Genomic DNA, 15,900 nt, shown 5'->3' on the forward strand with positions numbered 1-15,900 from the left:
GAAAGAAAAAAAGAGAGAAAGAAAGAAAAAAAGAGAGAAAGAAAGAAAAAAAGAGAGAAAGAAAGAAAAAAAGAGAGAAAGAAAGAAAAAAAGAGAGAAAGAAAGAAAAAAAGAGAGAAAGAAAGAAAAAAAGAGAGAAAGAAAGAAAAAAAGAGAGAAAGAAAGAAAAAAAGAGAGAAAGAAAGAAAAAAAGAGAGAAAGAAAGAAAAAAGAGAGAAAGAAAGAAAAAAGAGAGAAAGAAAGAAAAAAGAGAGAAAGAAAGAAAAAAGAGAGAAAGAAAGAAAAAAGAGAGAAAGAAAGAAAAAAGAGAGAAAGAAAAAAGAGAGAAAGAAAGAAAAAAGAGAGAAAGAAAAAAGAGAGAAAGAAAGAAAAAAGAGAGAAAGAAAAAAGAGAGAAAGAAAAAAGAGAGAAAGAAAAAAGAGAGAAAGAAAAAAGAGAGAAAGAAAAAAGAGAGAAAGAAAAAAGAGAGAAAGAAAAAAGAGAGAAAGAAAAAAGAGAGAAAGAAAAAAGAGAGAAAGAAAAAAGAGAGAAAGAAAAAAGAGAGAAAGAAAAAAGAGAGAAAGAAAAAAAAGAGAAAGAAAAAAAAGAGAAAGAAAAAAAAGAGAAAGAAAAAAAAGAGAAAGAAAAAAAAGAGAAAGAAAAAAAAGAGAAAGAAAAAAAAGAGAAAGAAAAAAAAGAGAAAGAAAAAAAGAGAAAGAAAAAAAGAGAAAGAAAAAAAGAGAAAGAAAAAAAGAGAAAGAAAAAAAGAGAAAGAAAAAAAGAGAAAGAAAAAAAGAGAAAGAAAAAAAGAGAATGAAAAAAAGAGAATGAAAAAAAGAGAATGAAAAAAAGAGAATGAAAAAAAGAGAATGAAAAAAAGAGAATGAAAAAAAGAGAATGAAAAAAAGAGAATGAAAAAAAGAGAATGAAAAAGAGAATGAAAAAGAGAATGAAAAAAAGAGAAAACAAAAATGAAAATAGAAAAAATGAAAATAGAAAAAATGAAAATAGAAAAAATGAAAATAGAAAAAATGAAAATAGAAAAAATGAAAATAGAAAAAATGAAAATAGAAAAAATGAAAAAGAAAAAATGAAAAAGAAAAAATGAAAAAGAAAAAATGAAAAAGAAAAATGGAAAAAAAAAAATGAAAAAAGAAAAATGGAAAAAAAAATGAAAAAATAAAAAAATAAAAAAAATAAAAATGAAAAAGTAAAAATGAAAAAGAAAAAAAGGAAAATGCCCTAGCAAAAAACAAAAAAAGAAAAAAACAAGCTGCGTGTGCATAGTCTGCCTCTGGTGCTGCATGTGAGATGATGTCACAAAAAAATGTGAAGAAAAAATTAATGTTAGAAGTGTGAAGGACCAACATTGTCTTCACATTTTTTGTCAAGTTTCAGAAAAATCTAATGGATGGGGCAAAAGTTATGGGGTAAAAAGTGTCATTTTTTGCAATTTTGGGGCATTTGTAACCCCTTTTGAGCTACTGAGAACACCAAATCCTAGTGAAAATGGACAAATGGTTCTGTTTCATGCCTTAAGACATGTATATTTGAATTCATGCACCATGGAAAACCACTATATAGACATAAATATCAAGTTTTTCAGTAACATGAAAAAAGAGCTCCAAGAAGGCATTTTTTTTTTTTTTTAGCCCTAAAAGTCCCAGAGGAATGTGAACCAGAATTTTGCCAGGATTACCCATACTGAATTTATATTAGGAACAATGCCCTCCACATTTTGGCCAAGTTTCAGGAAAATCTAATGGATGGATCAAATGCTATCGGGCAAAAAGTGTCATTTTTGGCCATTTTTTAAAAACCTATTTTAAGCCCCTGAGGATACCAAATCCCAATTGCAAATGGATAATTTCAGGTCTTAACATGTGTATATTTGAGTTGGCCACCATGTAAAAGACTATATAGTCAGACATATCAAGTTTTTGTCGAGAAATATGAAAAAAAAAAGGAGCCACAAAAAAGGGCATTTTTAGTACTAAAAGCCCCCGGGGACGCAAACCAAAACTTTGGCCGGGCATATAATATGCTTAAATTATATTTTAATTTGTCCAGATTTCGTATATATTATCATAGTCATGATTTCAATAATGGTGACGTTACCACTGTACCAACGTGACACGTATATGAACTGATTAAAAATTAAAAATAAATTAAGATGAATGGAAAAATGTTTAACGATTTTTTCAATTTTGACTCATTTTTTGATCCCTTAAACTATTTTAACCGGCTAAAGACCCAGAAAAGAACAGTCCGTAAAAAATTCAATCAATTGAGGCCCTTAACGCCGCTCTGCAACTTAAGTTTCGGAAGAGATAGAGTTTGAAAATATGGAGACAGACAGATATATAGCCTTTTATATATTAGTTTCATCTTGTATATGATAAAATAAATGAGTTTTTTTTTTTTTTCAACATTTGTTCAAAGTTTGGACGCAGTAATAAAAATAAATAAAAGTCCTTGAGCTAAAGAAAATTGGTTTTTATCCAGAACTCCTGTATTAAAAAACAAACATGAAAAAAGTCAGTATGACCTATGTGCTTGTGACAAAATGAAAATTATATGCCAAAAATTATGTAAATTGATCAAATAGTTTTATTTTTAAATAAAAAAAAAAAATAAAAAAATAAATCAAGGAGCTACTGTTTTGCCCACCATTTTGAAAACAATCTCCAGAAATAAAGGGAGGATAACTCAATTCCAATCTTGCAAGATTTATGTTGTAATGCCTACAAATTGCCATTAATTGCTAAAAAATTTTCTTTATAAAAATAGAAGTACTTGATCAATTTATGTGATTTCCGGAATGTATTTTATTTTGGCATTGGTACGTAAATAAGATTTTTTTTCATTTTTATTTATTTATTTATTTTTTTTTTGGCTTTTTAATACAAAGATATTCTGGACAAGAATCAAAAATTAAAAAATTCAGATTTTTTAAAAAATTTAGGATTTATAAAATATATAACTATTTTGCAGTGCTTGTTCAAAACAACCCAAAAAATTGAGTGCACTAAGAAAAAAATAAAGGCTTAGTGTGTATGTGTGTGTGTGTGTTATGATTGGATTAAAAAAAAAGAAAAAAAAAGTGCAATGCAACCATACTGTAATAGCGAAATTCGAAAAAAATTTTTTTTAAAATAAAAGAAACAATGGTATCTACTGACTTTTTGTGTTAATTTCAACTAAAAGCAATGATATCTACTTAATTGGCATGTTAGAAGCATTTAAATATTACAATATTATTCAAAAAAAACGAAAACAAAAAACAAAACCAGTTTTCAATTTTTATTGAAAAAAAAAAAATCATACTTCCTTGGAAACACGTGACATAAGGGAAGTAACTCAGTTATGCTAAAAAAGGACATTTATGATTGTTAATTTATGATTGTTAATTTATGATAAAAAAAATATCAGTAATAGTTACATGTTATTTACCTCCCTTTGGAACTCTCTGGTATTTTATATTTGTTAATTTTTGTCCCCTCCCCCTCAAATGTTTTCTTTGTTTTTCTACCTATAATTTTTCATAATTTTTGGATATATTCATCACTGTAACATGACAACTAACTAGAGACCATTGGTTTATCGCAAAATTCAATATAAAAATTTTTGAATTTCACTATTACAGTGTACTTGCACAAAAAATGCACTTACATTACGTAATTACGCGTTGTATCAAAATTAGTAAAATTTCTAATAAAAAAAGATTATCTAGAACTATTTTTTCTACAAAAAAGAAAAAATCGCATATTTTCAATACACCATTTTTTAATTTGAAATACAGAAAGTCAAAACAAGGGAGATAAGTCAGTTTGTCATACAGACTTGGCCAAAATATGATAAAACAATAAAACTTTATTATTCAATAAAGTTCATTTTTTCTTGTAATTATGTTTCTACTCTTATTTTTCGCAATTTTTACTAATTTCGACATGACACATAATTATATAAGTATGTACTTGAAATGCATTAACTCAGAGATGGAGTCAGAGATGGCTCCGTGATAGAGGTCAATTCTCCTGACGGGCGGTAATTGTGACACCCTGCACTGATTATTTCCGAAAGGATGAAACACTAGTGTTTGTAGGTATTTAAAAATCATTATAGTAATAATATATATATTTAAATTTCATTCAGAAAAAAATATAATTTTCAAAACAAAAATTTATTGTTTGGACAAAGAATACAATATTTAAATCCTTAATCCATGGATTTTCGATGTAGGCTCATCTCCTTAGAGAAAAAGTCTTTAGCAAAATATTTGTTCTGGTTTGATTCCATTTTGCTATTTAGCACATATAGAAAATATATTTTAAAGATTAAATCTCTTTAATGGACATAGAGAAAAAAAAGTGTTGAAAAAAAAAAAAAAAAAAAATTATATGAGATTTTGGTATCCAAATAGAATAATAATCCCTGAATAGAATAGGACGGTGTTATTTGGCTCAAGATTGGTACATTGAAGGTAAATATATTCATTAATATGAACAAATTTACATGGGTCGTGACACTGGCCATGCTAATGTTTCAGGCAAATATTTAAAACCAGAAGACCTCATTTTGGTTTTGAGGACGGATTTCTTCTATGGAAAGCAACCATTTATTAAGTTGCCCAATGAGGACTTCTGGTTTTAGCTGACCATTTGTTTGAAAAATTAGCATGTCCAGTGTTGCGACCATGTAAATTTGTTTATAGTAATAATATAAATTGCTCTTTTATTTAGCACTCTGAATAACCTCATTAAATTTATTAGCTATCACTCTTGAATATCTTTTACCTGATGTGTGTGTGTGTGTGTATATATATATATATATATATATATATATGACTATATCATTTAATCACATAAATATATGAAAATATAATTTTATGTGTAAATGTTCAGTATTTACTTCAACAGTGCTCAATACGTAGGTAGAGCTAGGTAGTAAATATATAAAATATATAAGCCTAACATACTTTCACAAGAATGAAATGTGGAATATTCTGTGTAGCTTAATAGCCATATATATATATATATATATATATATATATATATATATATAAAATGGAAATCGATCCAGACAAGGTGTGAAGCCACTTTATGTAAGGAGCTAAAAAAAAAAATCAAAGATTATTATTGCAAAGGCAGGAGATTCCTATTGACCTTAATCTTCAAAATACCAAGGTTATAAGTAGGTGGAAACAGACAGCAGGAAGAGAATTCCACAAGCCTGCAATTCTTGGAAAGAAGCTATAAGAGTAAGCTGTACTAATGTTACGGAAGAGAGAGAGAGAGAGAGAGAGAGAGAGAGAGAGAGAGAGAGAGAGAGAGAGAGAGAGAGAGAGGGGGGGGAAGAGGTGAGTTATAGTGTAGACACGCTGACGGGAAGTCAAGATCAGCTGATTGGATTGCGTGCGAGTCATGTGATCAGGTTAGCTGAATCGTTGAGATTTGATTTGGACTAAGACAACGGACGGCTTCCCGTTGTCTCCTCCTCGTCATTGGGGGGGGGGGGGGGGACGAACGCTGACGTGTGTAGAAGAAGAACCCACACAGGCCGATTTCACTTTCTCAGATGTCCTCCAGTGAAGAGGAGGAAACAACAGGAAGCCGTCTGTTGTCTTCCGAGTCCAAATCAAATCTCAACGATTCAGCTAACCTGATCACATGACTCGCACGTAATCCAATCAGCTGATCTTGACTTCCGGTCAACGTATCTACACTATAACTCACCTCTTCCCCCTCTCTCTCTCTCTATTCCTTAACACTTCAATGAGGTATCAAAAGCAGTGAATTGATGGAGACCACTAGACCAACGAGGCACACGAGCTGGAACAAAGGAAGCAGGGAATAGATCAAGCAATTCTGAAGACTACATGTCATAATAGTATTTACAGAAAAGTCTGAGACTAACAATGTTATGTTGGCGAGAGAGAGGGTAGGGATCGATAAAATTACAGATACATTTCTGCACCTTATCAAGAATCCTAAAATAAAACGGATTTACTGGGCTTAATATGACAAGAGTACTTACTACATACATGCTCAATAATAGATAATAGATTTGTAGAGAGAGAGAACAGCCTTATAGGGCAAGAAAGTGTTTAAAGTAATAGAGGAAACCTACTTTATGAAAAGCAGAAAGAACAACGGATCTAATATATCGACTCCAAGAAAGATCTGATGATTGTAAAAGGAATTCTTTTAAATTTGTATTATTTAAAAACATCCAAACATAATGCACAAGCACTCTAGTCCTTGATCCAAATAAGGACAAAGCAGTCAATGTTCACTCTGCCATCTCTCACAGCAGTTAGACAGGGATCCGGAAAAATTTCTGCTTTACAATAATTTTGTCAATGATCCTGCCATGATCGGTTGGATGTGCAGTTGTAAACGTAAAAAAAAAAAAAAAGGAACTTGTCAATCTTTGTAAATTAAATTACGCAAGCTTTACGCACTTGGCATATTAGGTTGTTTCACCATGTACAGTGTACCACTCCAAAAAAAAAAAAAAAAATAAAAAATTTTTTTTACACAGGAATCACTAGTTATCAAGGCCCGGAGGCCATTCAAGAATAAGGATTAATGGGTATACATTAGTCAATGCGATTATAGCATAGTAAACATAAGTAGTGGGAATTTTGTAAATTGGAAAATTGGATTACTTTAGGGGGATGGTTCATCAAAAAATTGTGCCTATTTTCTTATGCAAAAACCCTTTTATTTTATTTAAAACAAAATCTTCCACTGCTCTTAATAATAAAATATTTATTAATACCTCCCCCAAGTGATTTTACGTTTGAAAAAAAAACAAAAAAAACAAAAACATACACATATAACGTTTTTATGGTAATCATTAAAAAGATTATGGTGTATTGGAATAATGTATGCCTAAAAAGGATTCTTTTAATTTCTTTTTATTTTTGCTTAAAACTTAATTTTCCTGGTACTAATGATAAAATCAGAAATATTAATTGATTTTGAATAATAAGTAATCTTAAAATTTATATATTTTTTAATAAAATAATTGTAATCTGTCATTTCAAAATAAAAAAACTGACATATTTTTGGTAAAAAATAATCCTATTAGATTGTCTGCTCAACCAATTTTCATATTTTCTTTTTAATACTAATTTTGACTTGACACTCAAGTACATTTTTTTTTTTTACCTAAACTGCATTTTTGAAATTCCATTATACTGCACAAGTACCCCGTAATCATACTATCACTAATCAACACTGTTTGCATATCCATGGCACTAGAGACTGAACGGTCAGCCTTCAGAAGAGCGTAACTTACAACTGAATTAGTGAATAATGTACTTGCTTAAGTTCAGTTGTAAGTTAAACACTTCTGGAGGTGGAAGGTTCAATCCTCAGTGCAGGCGACACTCAAAATACAATTGCCAATAATTTAGGACTTCTACCTATTACTGGTTGATGGAATGAAAGCATGCTAGCTTCATGGATTAAATTGGCTAAAAACAGTAATTCCTTCATCCTCAATTGGGCACTTTTCTATAAGGAGTAGTCGCTTTTTTCATCAATATTTTCAAAAGTCATCCTCTCTTTTCAATTGACTAGCCTTAATTTAAATCTTTGCCACTTCCAGTTTGGCGATGGGTGTAACGGCAAAGATGTCACTTCCTTTTCACATTGTTTTCCTTCTTTGCAGTACGGGTTTGAGCCTGCCTCCCTACTACCACTTTTTTTTTTTTGTTTTTGCTCCACACACCTCCAAACACCCGGCCACCCAGGCTAGTCAGTCATATTTTGCCTTCATTAGAGACAATGCCAAAGGGAGATAAGTAACTTAACATGCTAAAAATGGATTCCAATAGTTGAACAGGGATGATTTTATTTTATTTTATTTTTAAACTAGTGGGGGGTACCCGGCATTGCCCAGGGAGGTGTGTGTGGTTTTGAGTAAATCAAAACACCCGGGTGTTTGTGTCGGGGGGTGGGGGTTTAAATTAAAAAAAGTTTTGGTAGGTAAGTATGAAGGATCAAACCCGAAGCTTTGAGTTGAAGTTGGAAATTAAAGTGTGTGAAAAAAAAAAATATGCAACGTTAAACACCGGGCCACCATGAAATACTAACGGAAACAGGTTTGAATTTATTTAAGTATTTAGAATTGAAAGGTGCGCGTATTTAATTACTTAATAAGGTGAACTTTGACTGCGGGACAGTATTTCATTTACTGCAGGAAGGGTTTTTAAATTTTTTTTTTTTGTTTCCCCAAGATGTTGGGGGGGGGGGGCAGCTTCCCATAAAAAGGGGATTGACCAAATTGAATAGCAATTGTCACATATAAGGAAAAGCTCCACATTGATCAAAGCCGATTGCTTTCGGACATTTCCGGCAATCGCGACCGAAAAAAATACCGTCAGAATTAGTTTCGCTTTTATTATACGAAAAAGTCTAATCCACATGCGGCGATCGAAAAATGTTGATCATTTATCTTTTCAAAGTCGAGCAAATTAAATAGACAGGCGACCCTCGTTAACTTGTAGATATTATCATTTAGACATGATATAAAAAGTTTTAAGTGAGTCGACTGATCGCTTCTCGGAATGAAGCTTTTCTCGGACAAACACAAAAAGCGAACATACATACACATATTTTTGCTTTTATATTTATAGATGAAAAGTGACTGAATTTCAGTAAATTTTTTTGTACGGCCTTTTTTTTTTTTTTTTACCTAAAATGTAGGTACATAATAAATGTAAATGTTTTATGGTTCCTGACAAGAATTCCTCTACATTAAAAAAAAAAAAAATCTGTATGCTGTACATACCTGTTAAAAAAAAATATATATATAGCACATTCCAAAAATCACTTAAATTGATCAAGTAGTTTTATGTTGAAATAAGAAAATCAAATTTTATGAGTAACACAAGAGTGGCAATCTTTGTCGCCATTTTGAAAACAATCTAAGAGATAGTTCAAACTATTCAAACTTTGGAGATTTTTGTTGTAATGCCTATGAATTCCTATTAATCAATTAAAAATGATTCTTAATGGAAATTAAACTACTTGATTAATTTATGTGAATTTTGAAATATTTTTTGTCCGAAGTATGCACATCATGATGATTTTTTTTAAACAAGAGGAGAATTCTGCACAAAAATTTTTACTATTGAGGTAAAAGTACCAAACAATATCATGACTACTTTGTTATCTTAATTTAAAAAAAATTGTTTTAGTAAATTAACCTGGTTCAAAATTTTTTAGTGAAATTTTAAAATCCCCCCACCACCCCACATAATTTTCTTTCTTTCTCCCATACTCAACTTGTGTAAAAAATAGATATCACGTTCCAAAAATCACATAAATTGATCAACTAGTTTTATTTTTATAAAGAAATCATTTTTAAGCAATTAATGGGAATTCATAGGCATTACAACAGAAATCTCAACATTTTTGGTGCTTTTTAAGATACAGTCGACAGATTGATTTTTTAAAAAATGTTTTTGCTGGAAACAACATTAACTTGCCATATCGCAAATAGTGGTACTTGTACAGTCTAATCAAGACCTTAAAAAAATTAAAGTATCAAAAAAAAATTACATTGTACGTATCCGTTATGGAACGGAAGTTCTCTGAAAAAAAAGTTTCACTTAATTTGATCATTTTTTTTTTTTTTTAATTTAAATTTTTCACCGTGAAAAACAATTTATGATACGGTCAAAAGGTAGCCATATTTCGATTTTTGAAAACATTAAACTGTACAAGTATCAAAACAGTAATATATCAAAAAATTACAAAATTTAATAGAGTAGAAAATACTTTATAGTTAAAAATAATTTTTACAGAAAATTGGAGAAAAATGACGTTTTCCCTAGATGTCAAGACCTTGAAGATTGTGAATACAGGGAATATACTTATCTCCCTTTTTGTCACTTTAATAGCTAATGTTTTGCTTTAGCCGAGTGATAATTTTTTTTTTATTTTATTTTATTTTTTTTTTTTTTACTAAAAACAATAGCAGTTGGTCTACTCAAATTTCATAATTTTTGGATATATTACTATTTTCAACATGACAAGTACTGTTGTTTTGGCTTAAAACTACATGTTAAAAAAAAAAATAAATAAATAAAAAGAAATTGATCCATCAACTATGTTAGCAAGCACATTTTTTTTTTTTTCAAAAATGGTGGGCAGGAAGAATGGTCAATTCTCAGCTACTCATAAAATTTTCTTTTCTTTTTTAACAAGCCGAGCATGCAGGGCCCCTTCCACGAGTAACAAATTTGCTTTCATAATGACTAATGTTTGTGCAAAATTAAAAAAAAAAAAAAAAAAAAAAAAAAATCCAAGATGTGGTTATTGAGAAAAGTGCAAACAAACAGCCGAATGGGAGTGAAATTACTAGGTTCAATCCCCCCCCCTTTATTGGCGGACCAAAAAAAAAAAAAAAAAAAAAAAAAAATGAATAATTTTATGATTTTTGGAAGATGGATATTTTCGTTTCATCATGGGTATGTACATGACACAAATTTTTATTTTTGAATGCAAGAGAAATTCTGCACTAGAACAAAAAAAAAAATAAACTAAAAAATAAAAAAGAAGTGCGTGGGGAGAAGGAATAGAAAGGAGAAACAAACTTTTTCTCAAAAGATATATTTTAATACTTACCTAATTTCTTTATATCTACAGAGAAAAATATACAAGAAAAGAAAGAAAAAAAAATGAATAGATATAAAGGAGAGGATAGAAAACTGTCCGAATTTTAAAATCGCAATCAAAATTTGTCGTCTCAAAGAAAAAGAAAATAATTAGTTGGGCGTGTAAACATTTTTGTATTTCAACAAAGACAACGTTAAATATATTAAACTCAAGTGCCTCATATACACCAGGGCCATCAATAATGTGCGATATCTGTTGTTCGATGTGGGAACTGAAATTTATTATTATACTAAATGTGAGTTAATCATCACTTGTTTATCTAAATACTTAATCACACAAAATAGATACTAAAATTTACCCTAAGACTCGGATTGGATGACATAAAAAAAAAAAAGAAAAAAAAAGAAAAGAAAAAAAAAGAAAAAAAAAGAAAAAAGAAAAAGAAAAAAAGAAAGAAAAAGAAAAAAAGAAAGAAAAAGAAAAAAGAGAAAAAAAAAGAAAAAAAAAAAAAGAGCCTAAAAATGTTGTAAATATACCTCAGGACTTGGATTGCACATATCTTGTTTCTTTTCGTTTTTTTTACTTTTTTTTTTTTTTAAAAAAGGAATTTAGCATTATGTTTAATATTCGGTAACACTGGTTACATCTGCTAATATATATATATATATATATATATATATATATATATATATATATACTAGCAGATGTACCCAGTGTGTGTATATATATATATATATATATATATATATATACACACACACACACACATACATACACACAATATACTAGCAGATGTAACCAGTGTTACTGAATATTAAACATAATGCTAAATTCCTTAAAAAAAAAAAAAAAAAAAAAAAGAGATAACTGATACATCATTTATGTCGCAATGCCTAAGAATTTCCATTAATCACTTAAAAATGATTTTTTTTTTATAAGAAAAAAAAAAACAAAAACAAAAAAAATACTTGAACAATTTATATAATTTTTAGAATATATTTTTTTTTTTATATCATGGATATGTACACCATACAGATGTTTATTTTTATTTTTTAATATAAGGGAAATTTTCGACAAGAACCCAATTGTTTTTTTGTTTTTTTTAAAAAAAACAGAATTTGAACCAATTAAAACTGACTTTTATGAAAGCAGATTTATATAAACAGCCAGAAAAAAGTCTAATCAAACCAAGCCATTAGCAAACAAATTATAAAAATAAAATATTTCTTTAAAGCAGAATTTATTTCAGACAAAGACAAACAATGAACGGCTTTTCTACCTCCTCCCCCCGACATTTTTTCATCATTTATAAAGACAAAACAATAGTCTCAATTCTTTATTTTTCAGAAAAATTGATTTTATTCTATATAGAAAAGGGACATTGTGCATCCTCATTGAATATCAAAAATGCATTTTAAGTAAAAGTACTATTATGCAAATTACGTGTTATGTTGAAATTAGTAAAAAAAAAAAAAAAAGAAAAAAAAAGAAAAAAAAAAAGAAAAAAAAAAAAAAAGAAAAAAAAAATCCGAAAATTAAGGAGAATTTATCAAGTAGAATATCGGCTTAAAAAAAAAAAAAAAAAAAAACATTGTTATTATCGTCTATTCTCAATCTATCATTTTTTAATTTGCAATTGCAAAAGTTAACTGAGAACAAGGGAGATAAGTCAATGTTTCATACAGCAATAACAAAATTGCATTAGCTGATTAAGATGTTTTTTTCTTGTAATTACTTTTACTCAATCATTTATTGTAAATTTTTTTAAATTTTACTAATTTTTGCATGACACAATTCTGTAATAGTTTTTTTTATTTTTTTTTATTTAGATATTCAATTATGATGCACAAACAGACACAAAAAACAAGTGAAGCATGCATAGCCCCCCCATGAGTGCAGTGTGCAAGGTATAAAAAAAAAAAAATAATACCAAGTCCCCCACACCAATTTATCCCCAGGGGACGTAAAATCCTTGTGAAAATGAACAAACGGTGTAGTTTTAGGCCTTAACATATGTAAATTTGAGTTCTGCACCATGCAAAAAAAGAAATGACTAAGTCAAGCATCAATTTTTAAGTGGCATAAGAGATTTGAGAAAAGAAAGGGGTCTGTAAAGAATGATGAGTTGTGGGAGTAAGGACGTCAGAACAACAGAGTTGATTGGTCAAATAAAGAATTTCATGGATAAGGATCATCATGTGTCTATACAGAAAATAAGTGCACAGTTTGATGTCAGTGTCTGAACTGTATACACAATTTGTTTATGAGTAACTGAAGATGTGGAAGATTCGCAAAGTTTGTCCGAAGGATGCAGTCCATAACTCCATCCTTGTCATAGACTATTTGACCAAGATGGGCATCAAGATAGTTCCCCACTCTCTCTATAGTCTAGAACGTCCTCCCTGCGACTTCTGATTATGTCCTAAGCTCAAGGAAAACTTTAGAGGCTGTCGTTATGAGACAATTGAGGAGATGAAAGAAGCTGTGACGAGAATCACTGATATGCTCGCACAAGAGGACTTCCAGGGTGCCTTCCAAAGTTGATAGAATGGTTACAAATGCATTGCAGTCGGAGGAGATTACTTCGAAGGGGACTACAGTTTCATGTGTGTACTATCAATAAAAATATACATATGAAAAAAGTCTGGAAACTTAATGAAATCAGCTCGTGCACCTAAAAAAGGTTGAAGACTAAAATGTGAAAATAACACTCAAGATGAGAACTATAGACCAAGTAATCCAAATTGCCTTTATTTGTTGTCTGCCATGATTTATTTTGCTTGGCTTTGATTGGATAAAACATGCCAGCTACTTAGATAACTCTGCCTTGACAAAAATCAGTTTTGTTTAGTTCAAATTCTGTAGAAATACTGAAATGATTTTCATTTTAAAAAGGGATTTAACAACGAAGTTGTCCAACCTTACCTGAACTAAGTCCCCAGATGACGGGGTTGAATTCAGACTCCAGATTGCCCTTCTTAAGCATCCGCTCTCCTCCTATTGGCTTCAGAAGTTTCCGCTCATCGGGGACCTGTTTCATCTGTTCTAACACCTGGGGTGGTGGTGGAGGAGGGGGTGGGGGTGGTGGCGGGGGTGGTGGAGTCGTGCTGTTGGGCATTGGAGATGATGGACCCTGGCCTCCAATGGACATTGAACCAGCGTTTTCTGAAAAAAAGACACAAGAGAAGGTCAGGACAAAAAGAAAGAAAAAATTCTTTGCAATATGGAGAAAAAGAGAAGCATAAATAGAAGACAACAATACTCTCAATTAACCTGACAAGCAGCAACATTCCACCCCTTCAGAGTTGATATATATAATGCATGAAGTACTGTTGATACATCTGGGCTGGTGCATCTTGCACTAATCTCTCCCTGTTAGATAGGGTAAAAAAAAAAAAGCAAGTAGGTCCCAATCTACTAACCGAGTTCCAACCCATGTCCCACTGCTGCAACATTGCATCCTTATGCCTGTTTTACAAATACTTGAATACAATGTGCTCTGATGAACTGGTAAAACTTGTGTCCCCCTACCCCCTGACTAACCCCACAAGTCGCAAGATCAGTGTACAGGTTCCTAGATACCAGAAAGCGTTGTGCAGTACAATGGGTAAAAAAAAAAAAATGCATTTTAAGTAAATTTTGAAATGGCAGATTACAATAATTTTGTCAAAATCATAAGCTGTAATTACCTCCCCTTGGATTTTAAGAATTCTTTAAACAAACGAATACAATAAAATTTCATAATTTGATTAAAATACTTTTTTTTTTTTTTTTATAATACTTATATTAGGAAAAGAGTGACATAATTTTAGAAAAAATATTTTAATTGCTTGGCTCACTGAAGGTTATCTTTTTACAAATAACTTATTTTCTATTAATTTTTTTTATTTACTAATTTATACAAGATATGTAAGTACGTAATTGTGCTTTTACTTAAAATGCATTTGAAATCCATTTATACTGCAATAACCTTTTGCTCTAGTAGTTTATTTCCTTAAACTGCTAGACTAAGGAATTCCCTCCTTGTTTTCTGCATTCTTGATAGCACCAAAATGGCAGAAATTTAAGTGTAATCTCACTGCTCAAAATGAGTAAAGAAAGAAAAAGAGAGAAAAGAGAAAAGAGAAAGAGAGAAAAGAAAGAGAAAAGAAAAAAGAGAGAAAAGAGAGAAAGAGAGAAAAGAGAGAAAGAGAGAAAAGAGAGAAAAGAGAGAAAGAGAGAAAAGAGAGAAAGAGAGAAAAGAGAGAAAAGAGAGAAAAGAGAGAAAAGAGAGAAAAGAGAGAAAGAGAGAAAGAGAGAAAGAGAGAAAAAAGAGAAAGAGAGAAAAAAGAGAATGAGAGAAAGAGAGAAAGAGAGAAAAGAGAGAAAAGAGAGAAAAGGGAGAAAAGGGAGGAGAGAGAAAGAGAGAAAGAGAGAAAAGAGAGAAAAGAGAGAAAAGGGAGAAAAGGGAGAAAAGGGAGAGAGAAAGAGAGAAAAGAGAGAGAGAAAGAGAGAAAAGAGAGAGAGAAAGAGAGAAAAGAGAGAGAGAAAGAGAGAAAAGAGAGAGAGAAAGAGAGAAAAGAGAGAAAGAGAGAAAAGAGAGAAAAGAGAGAAAAGAGAGAAAAGAGAGAAAAGAGAGAAAAGAGAGAATAGAGAGAAAAGATAGAATAGAGAGAAAAGATAGAATAGAGAGAAAAGATAGAATAGAGAGAAAAGATAGAATAGAGAAGATAGAATAGAGAAGATAGAATAGAGAAGATAGAATAGAGAAGATAGAATAGAGAAGATAGAATAGAGAAGATAGAATAGAGAAGATAGAATAGAGAAGATAGAATAGAGAAGATAGAATAGAGAAGATAGAATAGAGAAGATAGAATAGAGAAGATAGAATAGAGAAGATAGAATAGAGAAGATAGAATAGAGAAGATAGAATAGAGAAGATAGAATAGAGAAGATAGAATAGAGAAGATAGAATAGAGAAGATAGAATAGAGAAGATAGAATAGAGAAGATAGAATAGAGAAGATAGAATAGAGAAGATAGAATAGAGAAGATAGAATAGAGAAGATAGAATAGAGAAGATAGAATAGAGAAGATAGAATAGAGAAGATAGAATAGAGAAGATAGAATAGAGAAGATAGAATAGAGAAGATAGAATAGAGAAGATAGAATAGAGAAGATAGAATAGAGAAGATAGAATAGAGAAGATAGAATAGAGAAGATAGAATAGAGAAGATAGAATAGAGAAGATAGAATAGAGAAGATAGAATAGAGAAGATAGAATAGAGAAGATAGAATAGAGAAGATAG

The 15,900-nt window shown here is 30.3% G+C and overlaps 1 protein-coding gene across 16 annotated transcripts in view; it reads right to left on the reverse strand.

Moving 5' to 3' along the window:
• The window catches only part of LOC145266346 (ankyrin repeat domain-containing protein 17-like), a 331,800-nt gene that overhangs the window by 7,474 nt on the left and 308,426 nt on the right, over positions 1 to 15,900 (reverse strand). For 15 of the 16 annotated variants that reach the window (XM_080121948.1, XM_080121947.1, XM_080121940.1 and 12 more), the window contains 2 exons: positions 13,539 to 13,778; positions 10,623 to 10,637 (listed from right to left, as the gene is read on the reverse strand). In XM_080121948.1, coding sequence (XP_079978074.1) covers positions 10,623 to 10,637; positions 13,539 to 13,778 — 255 coding nt within the window. The remainder of the gene's footprint in view (positions 1 to 10,622; positions 10,638 to 13,538; positions 13,779 to 15,900) is intronic. The other variant, XM_080121939.1, reaches the window with a different exon arrangement.

The sequence above is a fragment of the Euprymna scolopes genome, chromosome 41, assembly GCF_053919585.1.
Source record: "Euprymna scolopes isolate OS-2025 chromosome 41, ASM5391958v1, whole genome shotgun sequence".
Classification (NCBI taxonomy): domain Eukaryota; kingdom Metazoa; phylum Mollusca; class Cephalopoda; order Sepiida; family Sepiolidae; genus Euprymna; species Euprymna scolopes.